Source organism: Chlorocebus sabaeus, chromosome 14 (assembly GCF_047675955.1).
Source record: "Chlorocebus sabaeus isolate Y175 chromosome 14, mChlSab1.0.hap1, whole genome shotgun sequence".
NCBI classification, from domain to species: domain Eukaryota; kingdom Metazoa; phylum Chordata; class Mammalia; order Primates; family Cercopithecidae; genus Chlorocebus; species Chlorocebus sabaeus.
Genome location: NC_132917.1, coordinates 91,759,016 through 91,778,038, shown reverse-complemented (window position 1 = coordinate 91,778,038; position 19,023 = coordinate 91,759,016). Strand labels below are relative to the sequence as shown.

Genomic DNA, 19,023 nt, shown 5'->3' with positions numbered 1-19,023 from the left:
ATTTAATAGTGAATAATATGGTGATATAACATAGCATGGTGCTTATTTCATTTGTGTCAGTTGCAACTTAATATGAAATATTAAGTTTCTGTGCTGTTAGATTTTGGAATTTTGGTGAATATTTAACAGGTTTCTTTACCGAAGTTACTATGGCAATATTAGATAATTATAATCTGTTCTTATTTGATTAACCTTTCAGTAAAATGGTTAGATAAAATAAGTAGTGATTTCTGATTTAAAATTAAAATAAAAGATTTGTTTCATTTTAATTATATAGATGGTTCAGTTTTGTTTTATATTTTGTTAAATTTTTGTTTATAATTATGAAATTTAAAAAATCAATCATTTATCAGTTATTTTCTTGCCTGTTAATACAGTTAAGTTATTTGCTTTATGTATTTTTATATACTATAATTCTGGAGAGAATATTCATATTCTGTTTCAAATTGAGTGCATCTTGCTACAATATATGGTAATAGAAGATTCAGTGACAATCTTTAAAAAAAAATTAATAACTTTATTTTAAGAGCAGTTTTACATTCTCAGCAATATTGAAAAGAACCTAAAGAGATTTTTCATATACGCCATCCCCCCACACATGCATAGCTCCCCCATTATCAATATCTCCCACCTGAGTGTTACATTTGTTACAACTGAGAATCTTACATTGACACATCGTAATAATCACCAAAGTCCATAGTTTATATTTAAGTTCACTCTTTGTATTGTACATTCTATAAAGTTGGACAAATGTATAATAAATGTACCTGCCATTGTAGCATCTTAGAATACTTACGCTGCCCTGAAATTTGTCTCTTTTTTTTTATTCCTCCCTCCCAACTAACCCCGGTCAACTACTAATATTTCTGCTGTCTCCATAGTTTTGATATGTCCAGCATAGTCTTATATTAAGGATAATATAGTGGATATCTTTTTCAATATTAAAAAACATAAATTTCCAAGATAATTGAATGTATTCAATTGAGCTATCCATTGTGCTTTTTTGCTTGTAGCTTATTAATGTAGGATTTCATGGCATATGCTTTACATGTTGAAAAAGCATAATTTATATAGACATTTGCCACATAATGGGAGGGTTGAGGAAAATGACTTCATGCTGCATACTATACAGCACTGACTGGATCATCCTTCTCTGTGAGGTGGGTCCAGATAGACTAGCAGTGGAAAGGGACAATCTCGAGAGGCTGTACTTTATAAAACTGGAGTCAGCAAGTCTTTCCTATTTACCTTGCAATTGGAAATAAGATCAGCTAGTGAGTACTATAGGCATACAAATATGTTTCTTATTGACCTTCTTTCTTTGAGTGATCAGTTTGAAAACAGTATATAATATTATTATAGCATGGCTCACTTATAACTAGGTTTTCCATTGTGAAAAATGCCAAGAGTCCTACTAGTTTTGTTTACATGAAGTGACAAAGATTTGTTGTTGTTGTTTTTCCCTCTAGGTAGGGGGACAACTGTTGGCACATCTTGGTAGCTCCAGTGAGTTTACGGTTCCTTTATGTATATTTTATATATTAGAAAGTACTCCTTGGCAACTTGCCATACCTACCCAGTGTTTCTGTATAAGCTTCTCTCTGACGAGGAGACAAGACTCAGATTGGATAAGCTTTTAAGGGAGTGATATTTTCTCTGTGTGTGTTTTTTTGAAGGAGGTAAAATGAAAGCTGAATTTAAGCACTGTTTGTGCCCTACATAGGGTGAATAAATAGCTAGAACTAAGCAAACTCACCAGAATCTTCCCTAGGAGAGGATTAGTGAGAGTAAGGACACTGATCTCTCTTAGGCTTTTCTGCACTGGCAGCTGAAAAGTCTTTGCAGGGATCCTTGACCCTGGTCTGTATCCTGTGTTTTGCCATAGAATAGAGTACAGTTTTCATAGACCTAGATTTTTTGTATTAGAGTGCTTTATCCTAAACAGTTTAAACTGAAGAGGTGGAGAAACTGTTGTGTTTCAACACAATAAGTACAGTAATTTCCTCTTACACATGGGGGATACATTTCAAGACCCCTAGTGAATGCCTGAAAACATGAATAGAGCTGAACTTTATGTGTACAGTAATTTTTAAAAATACGTATATATCTATAATAAAATTTAATGCATAAATTAGGCACAATAAGAGATTAATAATAGCTAATGGTAAAGTAGATCAATTGTAACAATATATTGTAATAAAAGTTATGTGAATGCCATCTCACAAAGTATCATGTACTATAGTCACCCTACTTTCTGCACTGATGTGAGATAATAAAATGGCTATGTGATAAGTGCGGCGAATGTAGTAGACATTGCCATGTAGTCTTAGGCTACTATTGACCTTCTATTTGACTGTATGTCAGAAAGAAGATCATCTGCTTCATGTGATCTTGGATCCGTGAGCCATGATAATATCGTTGGTTGGATGTTAGGAACAGATTATGTCAGTGACTAAACCACCAATGTCATATTATGAAATATATATTTGGTCTTCAACCCCATTTTCTGTCATACAACTCCTAAAATCCTCAGAATTTCCAACATGATGTCATTTGTATGCTAATGATTGACTCATGGCAGGCAGCTTCCAGATGGCTTCAGGGTGGGGCCCATCATCAGAGAGATCAGGGTGTGAATAGAGGGTTGGGACTTTGAGCCCCACCCCTCACCTCCTGGGATGTGAGAGGGGCTGAATGTTCAATTAATCAGTCATGTGTATGTAATGAAGCTTTCATAAAATCCCAAAAGGATTGGATTTGGAGAGCATCGGGATAGCTGTGTTCAGCTACCTGGAAACTCTCCAATACATGGAGGTGTATGGAGAATACATGGATGTTCCCAGAGGGTGAGTGCCCTGGGAGGACATGGAAGCATGTTACTTTCCCCCCATATCTTGCACTGTGCATCTCTTTATCTGTATCCTTGAATATTCTTTCTAAGAAACTGGTAAATGTGTTTCCATGAGTTCTCTGAGCCACTCTAGTAAATTAATCAAAGCAAAGAGGCGGTCCTGGGAAACCCAACTTGAAGTCCACCTGGAAGTTGATTGGAAGTTCTGGAGGCCCAGACTTGTGACTGCTGTGGGGGAATAGCCTTGTGGTACTGAGCCCTCAACCTGTGGGATCTGACACAATCCCCAAGTAGATAGTGTCAGAATTAGAGGGCACCCATTTGGTGTCTGCCACGGAATTGTTTGCTTATTGCTGGGGAAATATACACATTTGGTCACAGAAATCTTCTGTGTTGATGATTGTTGTTGTGGTGTGAGAGAAGAGGAACATTATGTTGAATATGTGTTTTCTGCACATATAGCAGATAAGGGGGACTACTGTGTACTCTGTTCTAGCTGCTCCTGGTTCATTTGTCCAGAAATCATGTTCTTTGACACTGTCTGCTCATTATATTGATTTTACTAATGATGCCATTTTCTGTCAGTCTGATATGATTCTGTTAGAATTATGACTATTTTATACTGCAATTCACTTGTAACAAATTTTGATAATATATTCTTCTTCGCATTTGATAAGTATATGCTAAGCACATAAGAAAGGAAATAAGAGTTCTTAATTCATTAGTTACCTACAAATAGTATAACTAATAATTTTAGTATAACCTCCAAGTATGTTTCTAAAGTACTGCTTTGTAACGAATCATGAGATTCTCTGTAATAAAGCATCAAAGTCTTATACTTTTTTTCCTACAAGGTCTAAAGCATGTACAAAGTTCATGATTTCTTGTTTTTTCTTTTAAGATGAAGTCTCACCCTGTCACCCAGGCTGGAGTGGAATGGCACAATCTCGGCTCACTGCAACTTCCACCTCCTGGGTTCAAGCGATTCTTCTGTCTCAGCCTCCCGAGGAGCTGGGATTACACACGTGTGCTACCACACTAGGCTATTTTTTTGTGTGTTTTTGTTGAGACGGGGTTTCACCATGTTTGGTCCGGCTGGTCACAAACTTCTGACCTCAAGTGATCCACCTGCCTTGGCCTCCCAATATGCTGAGATCACAGGCATGAACTACTGTGCCCGGCCTGCGTGATTATTTTTTTTAAATAAAGAGTCTTGCTATGTTGCCCAGGCTGTTCTCAAACTCCTGGGCTTCTCAAGTGATACTTCTGCCTCAGCCTTCTGAGTAGCTGAGATTATAGGAACAAACCACTGTGTATACACACATACACATGCACACACACACACACACAGAGTATGTGCCCAATAATGGGATTCTGGTTCTGGATCCTTGAGGAATCACCACACTGTCTTCCACAATGGTAGAACTAATTGACACTCCCACCAACATTGTAAAAGCATTCCTATTTCTCCACATCTGCTCCAGCATCTGTTGTTTCCACTGCATGAGATGGTATCTCATTGTGGTTTTGACTTGCATTTCTCTAATGATCAGCGATGATGAGCTTTTTTTCAGATGTTTGTTGGCTGCATAAATGTGTTCTTTTGAGAAGTGTCTGTTCATATCCTTTGCCCACTTTTTGAGGAGATTGTTTGTTCTTTTCTTGTAAATTTGTTTAAGTTCCTTGTAGATTCTAGATATTAGGCTTTTGTCAGATGGAGAGATTGCAAACATTTTCTCCCATTCTGTAGGTTGCCTGTTCACTCTGATCATAGTATTGGAAGTTGTGGCCAGAGCAATCAGGCAAGAGAAAGAAATAAACAGTATTCAAAGGAAGAAATTGTCTCTGTTTGCAGACGATATGATTGTATATTTAGAAAACAAATTGTCTCAGCCCCAAATCTCCTTCAGCTGATAAGCAACTTCCTCATAGTTTCAGGATCCAAAGTCAATGTGCAAAAATCACAAGCATTCCTATACACCAATAATAGAGAGCTAAATCATGAGTGAACCCCCATACACAATTGCTACAAAGAGAATAAAATAGCAAGGAATACAACTCACAAGGGATTTGAAGACCCTCTTCAAGGAGAACTACAAACCACCACTCAAGGAAATAAGAGGACACAAACAAATGGGAAAACATTCCATACTCGTGGATAGGAAGAATCAGTAATTTGAAAATGGCCATACTACCCAAAGTAATTTGTAGGTTCAATGCTATACCCATCAAGCTACCATTGACTTTCTTCACAGAATTAGAAAAAACTACTTTAAATTTCATATGGAACCAAAAAAAGAGCCCATATAACCAAGACAATCCTAAGCAAAAAGAACAAAGCTGGAGGCATCATGCTACCTGACTTCAAACTATATGACAAGGCTACAGTAATGAAAATAGCATGGTACTGGTACCAAAACAGATATATATAGACCAATGGAACAGAACAGAGGCCTCAGAAATAATGCCATACGTCTACACCATCTGATCTTTGACAAACCTGACAAAAGCAATGGGGAAATGATTACCTGTTTAATAAATGGTGTTGGGAAAACTGGCTAGCCTTATGCAGGAAACTGAAACTGGACTCCTTCCTTACACTTAATACAAAAATTAACTCAAGATGAATTAAAGACTTAAAAGTAAGTTCTAAAAGTATAAAAACCCTAGAAGAAAACCTAGGCAGTGCCATTCAGGACATTGGCATGGGCAAATACTTCGTGACTAAAACACCAAAAGCAACAGCAACAAAAGCCAAAATTGACAAATGGGATCTAATTAAACTAAAGAACTTGTATGCAGTTTTATTTGGGAGTGTGTGTGGAGTACCTTTGAGTTTTAAAAATGAAGAAAGTAAGTAGTCATGCTTTCCTGACTCTGGTAGACATAGCCTTTTAAGACAGTGATTCTGAGCGGTTATGGTCTTAGAATTTTCTATACCAATAAAACTTATTGATGACATGTAACCAAGAGCTTGAATTAAGTTAAAAAAAAATTAAAGAGAAATCACCCAAATGCACATTAAAAACCTCTTACCACATATGTGCACATTCATAGATAACATGTAGAACTTGATTTTGTGTATTAAAAACTTGTAGAAAAGTTCAGGCAGTGCACAAAATAACTGCAACTTGGTCTTTGTAAAATCTGTCTATCCACACTGACCCAGTGAGGTATTTCTTGATTTATTATATGATCTCATGATATTCCATGTGGTAACTACAGCATATTATGCTCTCTTCATGCTGATACCATATCGACTTAAATATGATGACATACCAACATGGATATGCTTACGTGGTTGCTTTTATTGATTTGTACTATATTAGAAATGAAACAGAAGTATTGGAAATCCTAGCAAGCATAGCTGTATCTCTCCCATGGCTGTGTTGATTGCAACTGTTTCTCCCTTAAAGCATGTCTTTTTGACATGTCATAACCCTGAGAAAATCCAGTGTGTGCTTTTCAGAGAATGACAGTAAGGAGAGGAAATGGCCAATGGTCAAAGTGTTACTTGTCCTCTCGGCTCCCCTTCATGAATGTTAAACTCTAAACTACTCAGGTCACAATTTCGAACCCCTTTGTTGATCCCTATAGATTGTTCCCGGATGTCAAATGACAAATAGGGCCTTGAAGACAAAACACCCTGTAAAGCCATATTGCTCTGTTTTTTGTGTGTGAATGTGTGTGTGTGTGTGTGTGTGTATTTTTTCTCTCTGAAAACTGTAAATAGAATAATTTTCATTACAAATCAAAATATTTTTGTTCCATATTTATTTCCTGTCTCATGGCACTCTTCTCAGATCTAGTAAGGATCTCAACATGTCTTATTTATATCTGCAAAAAATTATGTCAGTGCTTCATTTTTCATGTCAATTACTGACATGTTTTCAAGTCTTCACAAGTTATTTCTGAAGATATTGGTGCATTGAGGAGAGACAGTGTCATTGTAGTTAAAGAAGTTTTTAAATAGGTTACGTTCAATAACATTTCAGAGCCCGTTTCTCTGGAAGGCATAGAAATAGTGGTTTTATTCATAGTTAAACATAAAATAGATCCACAAAGTCTTGTGTGTATAAAAGTATTCATATCCTGGAAGATTTTAATTTACTGCTCAGTACTGTCTCCTGGAGAGGAAAATAGGTAAGGTAGATGGGTGAGCCTATGATAATAACTCGTAATATGAAGTGAAAGCATAGAGACAAAATGAGAGATGATAGATACTCAGACGGATGTGAGTGAAGAACAGCTGTGAAACAGAGTGTCTATGGGAGAGAGGAGGCCATGGGGCTGCTTTTGTGAAGAAGGAATTTGTACATGTTAGTCACGTGTCTGACACATTTAACATTTTAATAAAGCAAAACCTTATCTTCACATGTGTCTGTATGGGATTGTACAGATGTCCCAATACAGTGGTGAGAATAATGAAGAAACAAATGTGGAGGTCAAAGAATGAAGTCCACCAGTATGGATATTAGATTTATGAATGAAAAAGAGTGTATGTCAAATTGGGCAGGTGTAAACAAAGCATCTAGCTAGGTAATTTGGAGGTTTCTGATGAGGAGACTTGTGGAAAGTCACTTAATGGAAAGCGGAAGTTAGAAGGATGAGGGTGCCCACAGGGTCTCATTTCTTCTCCCTATAAGTTTTGCACATCAGTGATATGTGCTTCATTCATGTCAGTTAGCATATTGGGATGCTTAATCTAGAGAAAGTTTTTTTTTTTTTTCCTTTAGGAAAGCTGTGTTTACTAAGGTAGTTTATTTCATAAAAGGACCAGAGATACCTCTATGGTATATCATATCAAACTAGCTTTAGGAAAAGGAATCAAAGAATGCATTTCTTGAGTACTAAAAGGGTAACTGTCAATAATCTTGGCAATCATGACATATATATATATATATATATGTGCATATATATATTTGGTTAGTTAATAATAAAATAAGTCTCTGGTTATTTAGAGATTTTGTTTAACTTATTTACATGGGAATCTGATTATGCATTATTTCTTTGATGTGTATGCTTTTGCAAAAGTGGAAAAAGAGTTGGCAAAAGAGCTGAACTGCTGAATCCAGGAAATGTAGGAATATTAGGAGCCTTCATGAGTACAAAGAAAATTATTTTTAAAATTACGACTCCAAGTATAACTGAACTCACTTCAAATGCATTTTAGAATATTTGCGTAAAGGATGATTTGATTTTGGCTGCTGCAGAAACTACTGGAGGAAGGAAAGGGTATAGAATTCAGATAAACCACAGTGACTCATTACTCCTCTTTGTTACTATTGGGAATCAGAGACATAGATTTTGCTGATATTAGTTATTCAAATGAAATAAACATGAATATGCATACATTGGCTTTGTTCTTCAAGGAGCTAACTTTTGGATACAATAGCAATTTAATGAAAATTCCTTAGAGAATAACATGATACTTCAGACTATTTTAGAAACAAAAATAATGTTTAATTCATTAAGTTATTATGACAATAACTCCTAAAATGGTTATTGTCAATGAATATTGGAGCTGTTTCCCAATGTAAAAGCTTATTAATATCTAATGCTTGTAGCAGTCTTATTTTGTAGAAGTATGTTAATATTGATAAATGATGATACTTTTTATTGAGGTTTATATATTATACCTTGTTGCCATGAGTGGATGAAAAGACTTTCAGAAGGCTAAACTAGAGGACACAAGAAACACAGGCAATTATTACACCTCATGAGTCTGAGAAATAATGAATACTATCTACTAGAATTCACCAAACATATATCCAAGCTGATCAATTTAGGACACTTCCACTGAGGAGACATGAAGTGTACATTCAGCTGAAGTGTCATTGTAATTGTGTACCTTCTTAGCTATCAGACAAGTTAAAGAGAATGATGAATGTTTGTAGTATAATGGTATATGTCCTTCTGATCTCTTGCATTAAAAACATGCGAGAGCATGTACCACCTGCTTTGACATTGATTCCCAGGTGTATCGTTGCTCCTCTGTTTTTAGACCACATTTGTTTTTATCCCTCAGCATATCCACGTTGATACTGACACTGTTTCATTTTAGTTTTAGACATATGACAAATCATATCATGTTTGAAATTGTAAGTGTATATTTCATGAAGCCTGTATTCGTGTTTTCTTCAGTGTATTTCTGTCATGTTCCAGTCCCAAGACACAAAATATAAAACATAAAACCTAAACTAATATAGGCAGGAGGATACAGCTTGATGCTAACACTGCATGCATGTATGGATAACTTTATCATATTTACACATGATTGATTATGTATCCCTTTTGCTTTTCAGTGTCTTCTCAGAAACAATCGGCCTTGAAGGTAATTACACATTCATTTATGTTTTGAACTATTAACTGTATAGTCTGTGAAATATACTTTATGTATTGATTGTTTTGTTTCAAATCCCATTCAGGCTACAAGTGAAAAGATAGATTCTGTTTCGAATATAGCCACAGAAACAAAAGATGGAGAAATATCTGGGACAGGTAATTTTGCAATACACATTTAATGTTATGTTCACTCAGGATAGAAGAGAACTTCCCTTCCCTGAATAAATCGCAGGGGGCTCATTGAAGCTGCACATTCTGATTCAGCAGGCCTGAGATTCTGCATTTGTAATAAGTACTTGGGTGATGCTGATGCTGCTGGTCCTTGGCCATGATCTGAGTAGTAAGATTATACATTTCCCTATATTGAAACTGGCAAGAAGAATCATTGGTGAGCAGTTCAAGACATAACAGACTAAGGGGAAAACATAATTTTGCTTTAAATCTAAGTATATTTCCATCAAGAGGGAAAGGAGAAAGAGATGAAGTAATAGAAATTATAGGCATCAGATTGTATTGCTAAGACCAGAGGGAAGAGATGATCGTAACAACACATAAACACTATAGAATGAGAAGTAACAAGACCATTGGTGTAATAATTATTTTCCTCAAAAAAGAGAGATTATGAGGCAGGAAGGAGGGAAAATAATATTATTTAATTTTGCAGTTTCTGCTGAGGAAACCTGAGTGAACTAACTTCAGAAGCGTTTAGAATATTTGCATAACAGAGGATCTGATTTTGGCAGCTCCAGGAACTACTGCAAACAGTAAAGAGTGCTAAAATTGGGATAATCCACAGTGACTCGTTATTCCTCTTTGTTACTATTAGGCATCAGAGATACTTGTTTTGTTGATATTAGTTATAAAAATGAGATAAACTTAAAAACTTAAATATGATTACATTGTCTTCATTTTTCAAGGAGCTAACTCTTGGATAAAATAGCTATTTAATGATAATGCTTTAGAAAAAAACATGATGCTCCAAACTAGACTATTTTCAAAACAAAAATAATGTTGAATTCATCAATTGACTCCTAAAATGGTTATTTTCAATGAATATTGGAGCTGTTTCCAAATGTAAAAGCTTATTATTATCTAATGCTTGTAGCAGTTTTATTTTGTAGAAGTATGTCAAAATTGATAATTGATAATACTTTTTATTGAGGTTTATATATTACTCCTTTCTGCCACGAGTGGATGAAGAAACTTTCAAAAGTCTAAACTAGAGGATACTAGAAACTTAGGCAAATTATTACACCACATGGGTGTGAGAAATAATGAATATTATCTACTAGGGTTCACCTAACATATATACAAGCTGATCAATTTAGGACACTTCCACTGAAGAGACGTGAAGTGTACTTTCTCAGGAATTGGGGCAAGTTAAAGAGCAGGATAAATATTTGTAATCTAATGGTATGAATCTTTCTGATGTCTTTCAAGAAAGACATGCGGTTGCATGTACCACCTGCTTTGACATAAACTCTCAGGTGTATGAGTTGCTCCTCTGATTTTAGATCACATTTGTCCTCACCACTTGCCAAATCCGGATTGATACTGACACTGTTTTGTTTTAGTTTTAGACATATGACAAATTATACCACATTTGAAATTGTAAGTGTATATTTACACTTACAAAAGGCCTGTATTCCAGTTTTCTTCAGTATATTTCTGTCATGTTCCTGTCCCAAGACACAAAGTAGAAGACATCAAAGCCTACACTAATACAGGAAGGAGGGTACAGCTTGATGCTAACACTGCATGAACGTAGGGATAAATTTACCATATTTACACATGATTGACTATATATCCCTTTTGTTTTTCAGTGTCTTCTCAGAAACAACCGGCCTTGAAGGTAATTACACTCTCATTTATATTTGGAACTATTAACTGCATGGTCTATGAAATGTGCTTTACTTATTGATTATTTTGTTTTAAATCCCATTCAGGCTACAAGTGAAAAGAAAGATTCTGTTTCAAATATAGCCACAGAAATAAAGGATGGAGAAAAATCTGAGACAGGTAATTTTGCAATACACATTTAATGTCATGTTCACTCAGGATAGAAGAGAACTTCCCTTCCCTGAATAAATCAGCGAGGGCTCATTGAAGCTGCACATTCTGATTCAGCAGGCCTGAGATTCTGCATTTGTAATAAGTACTCGGGTGACACGGATGCTGCTGGTCCTTGGCCATGATCTGAGTAGTAAGATTATACATTTCCCTATATTGAAACTGGCAAGAAGAATCATTGGTGAGCAGTTCAAGACATAACAGACTAAGGGGAAAACATAATTTTGCTTTAAATCTAAGTATATTTCCATCAAGAGGGAAAGGAGAAAGAGATGAAGTAATAGAAATTATAGGCATCAGATTGTATTGCTAAGACCAGAGGGAAGAGATGATCGTAACAACACATAAACACTATAGAATGAGAAGTAACAAGACCATTGGTGTAATAATTATTTTCCTCAAAAAAGAGAGATTATGAGGCAGGAAGGAGGGAAAATAATATTATTTAATTTTGCAGTTTCTGCTGAGGAAACCTGAGTGAACTAACTTCAGAAGCGTTTAGAATATTTGCATAACAGAGGATCTGATTTTGGCAGCTCCAGGAACTACTGCAAACAGTAAAGAGTGCTAAAATTGGGATAATCCACAGTGACTCGTTATTCCTCTTTGTTACTATTAGGCATCAGAGATACTTGTTTTGTTGATATTAGTTATAAAAATGAGATAAACTTAAACACTTAAATATGATTACATTGTCTTCATTTTTCAAGGAGCTAACTCTTGGATAAAATGGCTATTTAATGATAATGCTTTAGAAAAAAACATGATGTTCCAAACTAGACTATTTTCAAAACAAAAATAATGTTGAATTCATCAATTGACTCCTAAAATGGTTATTTTCAATGAATATTGGAGCTGTTTCCAAATGTAAAAGCTTATTATTATCTAATGCTTGTAGCAGTTTTATTTTGTAGAAGTATGTCAAAATTGATAATTGATAATACTTTTTATTGAGGTTTATATATTACTCCTTTCTGCCACGAGTGGATGAAGAAACTTTCAAAAGTCTAAACTAGAGGATACTAGAAACTTAGGCAAATTATTACACCACATGGGTGTGAGAAATAATGAATATTATCTACTAGGGTTCACCTAACATATATACAAGCTGATCAATTTAGGACACTTCCACTGAAGAGACGTGAAGTGTACTTTCTCAGGAATTGGGGCAAGTTAAAGAGCAGGATAAATATTTGTAGTCTAATGGTATGAATCTTTCTGATGTCTTTCAAGAAAGACATGCGGTTGCATGTACCACCTGCTTTGACATAAACTCTCAGGTGTATGAGTTGCTCCTCTGATTTTAGATCACATTTGTCCTCACCACTTGCCAAATCCGGATTGATACTGACACTGTTTTGTTTTAGTTTTAGACATATGACAAATTATACCACATTTGAAATTGTAAGTGTATATTTACACTTACAAAAGGCCTGTATTCCAGTTTTCTTCAGTATATTTCTGTCATGTTCCTGTCCCAAGACACAAAGTAGAAGACATCAAAGCCTACACTAATACAGGAAGGAGGGTACAGCTTGATGCTAACACTGCATGAACGTAGGGATAAATTTACCATATTTACACATGATTGACTATATATCCCTTTTGTTTTTCAGTGTCTTCTCAGAAACAACCGGCCTTGAAGGTAATTACACTCTCATTTATATTTGGAACTATTAACTGCATGGTCTATGAAATGTGCTTTACTTATTGATTATTTTGTTTTAAATCCCATTCAGGCTACAAGTGAAAAGAAAGATTCTGTTTCAAATATAGCCACAGAAATAAAGGATGGAGAAAAATCTGAGACAGGTAATTTTGCAATACACATTTAATGTCATGTTCACTCAGGATAGAAGAGAACTTCCCTTCCCTGAATAAATCAGCGAGGGCTCATTGAAGCTGCACATTCTGATTCAGCAGGCCTGAGATTCTGCATTTGTAATAAGTACTCGGGTGACACGGATGCTGCTGGTCCTTGGCCATGATCTGAGTAGTAAGATTATACATTTCCCTATATTGAAACTGGCAAGAAGAATCATTGGTGAGCAGTTCAAGACATAACAGACTAAGGGGAAAACATAATTTTGCTTTAAATCTAAGTATATTTCCATCAAGAGGGAAAGGAGAAAGAGATGAAGTAATAGAAATTATAGGCATCAGATTGTATTGCGAAGACCAGAGGGAAGAGATGATCGTAACAACACATAAACACTATAGAATGAGAAGTAACAAGACCATTGGTGTAATAATTATTTTCCTCAAAAAAGAGAGATTATGAGGCAGGAAGGAGGGAAAATAATATTATTTAATTTTGCAGTTTCTGCTGAGGAAACCTGAGTGAACTAACTTCAGAAGCGTTTAGAATATTTGCATAACAGAGGATCTGATTTTGGCAGCTCCAGGAACTACTGCAAACAGTAAAGAGTGCTAAAATTGGGATAATCCACAGTGACTCGTTATTCCTCTTTGTTACTATTAGGCATCAGAGATACTTGTTTTGTTGATATTAGTTATAAAAATGAGATAAACTTAAACACTTAAATATGATTACATTGTCTTCATTTTTCAAGGAGCTAACTCTTGGATAAAATGGCTATTTAATGATAATGCTTTAGAAAAAAACATGATGTTCCAAACTAGACTATTTTCAAAACAAAAATAATGTTGAATTCATCAATTGACTCCTAAAATGGTTATTTTCAATGAATATTGGAGCTGTTTCCAAATGTAAAAGCTTATTATTATCTAATGCTTGTAGCAGTTTTATTTTGTAGAAGTATGTCAAAATTGATAATTGATAATACTTTTTATTGAGGTTTATATATTACTCCTTTCTGCCACGAGTGGATGAAGAAACTTTCAAAAGTCTAAACTAGAGGATACTAGAAACTTAGGCAAATTATTACACCACATGGGTGTGAGAAATAATGAATATTATCTACTAGGGTTCACCTAACATATATACAAGCTGATCAATTTAGGACACTTCCACTGAAGAGACGTGAAGTGTACTTTCTCAGGAATTGGGGCAAGTTAAAGAGCAGGATAAATATTTGTAGTCTAATGGTATGAATCTTTCTGATGTCTTTCAAGAAAGACATGCGGTTGCATGTACCACCTGCTTTGACATAAACTCTCAGGTGTATGAGTTGCTCCTCTGATTTTAGATCACATTTGTCCTCACCACTTGCCAAATCCGGATTGATACTGACACTGTTTTGTTTTAGTTTTAGACATATGACAAATTATACCACATTTGAAATTGTAAGTGTATATTTACACTTACAAAAGGCCTGTATTCCAGTTTTCTTCAGTATATTTCTGTCATGTTCCTGTCCCAAGACACAAAGTAGAAGACATCAAAGCCTACACTAATACAGGAAGGAGGGTACAGCTTGATGCTAACACTGCATGAACGTAGGGATAAATTTACCATATTTACACATGATTGACTATATATCCCTTTTGTTTTTCAGTGTCTTCTCAGAAACAACCGGCCTTGAAGGTAATTACACTCTCATTTATATTTGGAACTATTAACTGCATGGTCTATGAAATGTGCTTTACTTATTGATTATTTTGTTTTAAATCCCATTCAGGCTACAAGTGAAAAGAAAGATTCTGTTTCAAATATAGCCACAGAAATAAAGGATGGAGAAAAATCTGAGACAGGTAATTTTGCAATACACATTTAATGTCATGTTCACTCAGGATAGAAGAGAACTTCCCTTCCCTGAATAAATCAGCGAGGGCTCATTGAAGCTGCACATTCTGATTCAGCAGGCCTGAGATTCTGCATTTGTAATAAGTACTCGGGTGACACGGATGCTGCTGGTCCTTGGCCATGATCTGAGTAGTAAGATTATACATTTCCCTATATTGAAACTGGCAAGAAGAATCATTGGTGAGCAGTTCAAGACATAACAGACTAAGGGGAAAACATAATTTTGCTTTAAATCTAAGTATATTTCCATCAAGAGGGAAAGGAGAAAGAGATGAAGTAATAGAAATTATAGGCATCAGATTGTATTGCGAAGACCAGAGGGAAGAGATGATCGTAACAACACATAAACACTATAGAATGAGAAGTAACAAGACCATTGGTGTAATAATTATTTTCCTCAAAAAAGAGAGATTATGAGGCAGGAAGGAGGGAAAATAATATTATTTAATTTTGCAGTTTCTGCTGAGGAAACCTGAGTGAACTAACTTCAGAAGCGTTTAGAATATTTGCATAACAGAGGATCTGATTTTGGCAGCTCCAGGAACTACTGCAAACAGTAAAGAGTGCTAAAATTGGGATAATCCACAGTGACTCGTTATTCCTCTTTGTTACTATTAGGCATCAGAGATACTTGTTTTGTTGATATTAGTTATAAAAATGAGATAAACTTAAACACTTAAATATGATTACATTGTCTTCATTTTTCAAGGAGCTAACTCTTGGATAAAATGGCTATTTAATGATAATGCTTTAGAAAAAAACATGATGTTCCAAACTAGACTATTTTCAAAACAAAAATAATGTTGAATTCATCAATTGACTCCTAAAATGGTTATTTTCAATGAATATTGGAGCTGTTTCCAAATGTAAAAGCTTATTATTATCTAATGCTTGTAGCAGTTTTATTTTGTAGAAGTATGTCAAAATTGATAATTGATAATACTTTTTATTGAGGTTTATATATTACTCCTTTCTGCCACGAGTGGATGAAGAAACTTTCAAAAGTCTAAACTAGAGGATACTAGAAACTTAGGCAAATTATTACACCACATGGGTGTGAGAAATAATGAATATTATCTACTAGGGTTCACCTAACATATATACAAGCTGATCAATTTAGGACACTTCCACTGAAGAGACGTGAAGTGTACTTTCTCAGGAATTGGGGCAAGTTAAAGAGCAGGATAAATATTTGTAGTCTAATGGTATGAATCTTTCTGATGTCTTTCAAGAAAGACATGCGGTTGCATGTACCACCTGCTTTGACATAAACTCTCAGGTGTATGAGTTGCTCCTCTGATTTTAGATCACATTTGTCCTCACCACTTGCCAAATCCGGATTGATACTGACACTGTTTCGTTTTAGTTTTAGACATATGACAAATTATACCACATTTGAAATTGTAAGTGTATATTTACACTTACAAAAGGCCTGTATTCCAGTTTTCTTCAGTATATTTCTGTCATGTTCCTGTCCCAAGACACAAAGTAGAAGACATCAAAGCCTACACTAATACAGGAAGGAGGGTACAGCTTGATGCTAACACTGCATGAACGTAGGGATAAATTTACCATATTTACACATGATTGACTATATATCCCTTTTGTTTTTCAGTGTCTTCTCAGAAACAACCGGCCTTGAAGGTAATTACACTCTCATTTATATTTGGAACTATTAACTGCATGGTCTATGAAATGTGCTTTACTTATTGATTATTTTGTTTTAAATCCCATTCAGGCTACAAGTGAAAAGAAAGATTCTGTTTCAAATATAGCCACAGAAATAAAGGATGGAGAAAAATCTGAGACAGGTAATTTTGCAATACACATTTAATGTCATGTTCACTCAGGATAGAAGAGAACTTCCCTTCCCTGAATAAATCAGCGAGGGCTCATTGAAGCTGCACATTCTGATTCAGCAGGCCTGAGATTCTGCATTTGTAATAAGTACTCGGGTGACACGGATGCTGCTGGTCCTTGGCCATGATCTGAGTAGTAAGATTATACATTTCCCTATATTGAAACTGGCAAGAAGAATCATTGGTGAGCAGTTCAAGACATAACAGACTAAGGGGAAAACATAATTTTGCTTTAAATCTAAGTATATTTCCATCAAGAGGGAAAGGAGAAAGAGATGAAGTAATAGAAATTATAGGCATCAGATTGTATTGCGAAGACCAGAGGGAAGAGATGATCGTAACAACACATAAACACTATAGAATGAGAAGTAACAAGACCATTGGTGTAATAATTATTTTCCTCAAAAAAGAGAGATTATGAGGCAGGAAGGAGGGAAAATAATATTATTTAATTTTGCAGTTTCTGCTGAGGAAACCTGAGTGAACTAACTTCAGAAGCGTTTAGAATATTTGCATAACAGAGGATCTGATTTTGGCAGCTCCAGGAACTACTGCAAACAGTAAAGAGTGCTAAAATTGGGATAATCCACAGTGACTCGTTATTCCTCTTTGTTACTATTAGGCATCAGAGATACTTGTTTTGTTGATATTAGTTATAAAAATGAGATAAACTTAAACACTTAAATATGATTACATTGTCTTCATTTTTCAAGGAGCTAACTCTTGGATAAAATGGCTATTTAATGATAATGCTTTAGAAAAAAACATGATGTTCCAAACTAGACTATTTTCAAAACAAAAATAATGTTGAATTCATCAATTGACTCCTAAAATGGTTATTTTCAATGAATATTGGAGCTGTTTCCAAATGTAAAAGCTTATTATTATCTAATGCTTGTAGCAGTTTTATTTTGTAGAAGTATGTCAAAATTGATAATTGATAATACTTTTTATTGAGGTTTATATATTACTCCTTTCTGCCACGAGTGGATGAAGAAACTTTCAAAAGTCTAAACTAGAGGATACTAGAAACTTAGGCAAATTATTACACCACATGGGTGTGAGAAATAATGAATATTATCTACTAGGGTTCACCTAACATATATACAAGCTGATCAATTTAGGACACTTCCACTGAAGAGACGTGAAGTGTACTTTCTCAGGAATTGGGGCAAGTTAAAGAGCAGGATAAATATTTGTAGTCTAATGGTATGAATCTTTCTGATGTCTTTCAAGAAAGACATGCGGTTGCATGTACCACCTGCTTTGACATAAACTCTCAGGTGTATGAGTTGCTCCTCTGATTTTAGATCACATTTGTCCTCACCACTTGCCAAATCCGGATTGATACTGACACTGTTTCGTTTTAGTTTTAGACATATGACAAATTATACCACATTTGAAATTGTAAGTGTATATTTACACTTACAAAAGGCCTGTATTCCAGTTTTCTTCAGTATATTTCTGTCATGTTCCTGTCCCAAGACACAAAGTAGAAGACATCAAAGCCTACACTAATACAGGAAGGAGGGTACAGCTTGATGCTAACACTGCATGAACGTAGGGATAAATTTACCATATTTACACATGATTGACTATATATCCCTTTTGTTTTTCAGTGTCTTCTCAGAAACAACCGGCCTTGAAGGTAATTACACTCTCATTTATATTTGGAACTATTAACTGCATGGTCTATGAAATGTGCTTTACTTATTGATTATTTTGTTTTAAATCCCATTCAGGCTACAAGTGAAAAGAAAGATTCTGTTTCAAATATAGCCACAGAAATAAAGGATGGAGAAAAATCTGAGACAGGTAATTTTGCAATACACATTTAATGTCATGTTCACTCAGGATAGAAGAGAACTTCCCTTCCCTGAATAAATCAGCGAGGGCTCATTGAAGCTGCACATTCTGATTCAGCAGGCCTGAGATTCTGCATTTGTAATAAGTACTCGGGTGACACGGATGCTGCTGGTCCTTGGCCATGATCTGAGTAGTAAGATTATACATTTCCCTATATTGAAACTGGCAAGAAGAATCATTGGTGAGCAGTTCAAGACATAACAGACTAAGGGGAAAACATAATTTTGCTTTAAATCTAAGTATATTTCCATCAAGAGGGAAAGGAGAAAGAGATGAAGTAATAGAAATTATAGGCATCAGATTGT

The 19,023-nt window shown here is 35.1% G+C and overlaps 1 protein-coding gene across 1 annotated transcript in view; it reads left to right on the top strand.

Annotated features, from left to right (window-relative positions):
• The window catches only part of LOC103241291 (uncharacterized), a 157,774-nt gene that overhangs the window by 9,525 nt on the left and 129,226 nt on the right, over positions 1–19,023 (top strand). Inside the window, exons 5-18 of the mRNA XM_073022717.1 lie at positions 2,750–2,846; positions 7,886–7,992; positions 9,157–9,185; positions 9,280–9,352; positions 11,020–11,048; positions 11,143–11,215; positions 12,883–12,911; positions 13,006–13,078; positions 14,746–14,774; positions 14,869–14,941; positions 16,609–16,637; positions 16,732–16,804; positions 18,472–18,500; positions 18,595–18,667. Of these exons, the coding sequence (XP_072878818.1) occupies positions 2,750–2,846; positions 7,886–7,992; positions 9,157–9,185; positions 9,280–9,352; positions 11,020–11,048; positions 11,143–11,215; positions 12,883–12,911; positions 13,006–13,078; positions 14,746–14,774; positions 14,869–14,941; positions 16,609–16,637; positions 16,732–16,804; positions 18,472–18,500; positions 18,595–18,667 (816 nt within the window). The remainder of the gene's footprint in view (positions 1–2,749; positions 2,847–7,885; positions 7,993–9,156; positions 9,186–9,279; positions 9,353–11,019; positions 11,049–11,142; positions 11,216–12,882; positions 12,912–13,005; positions 13,079–14,745; positions 14,775–14,868; positions 14,942–16,608; positions 16,638–16,731; positions 16,805–18,471; positions 18,501–18,594; positions 18,668–19,023) is intronic.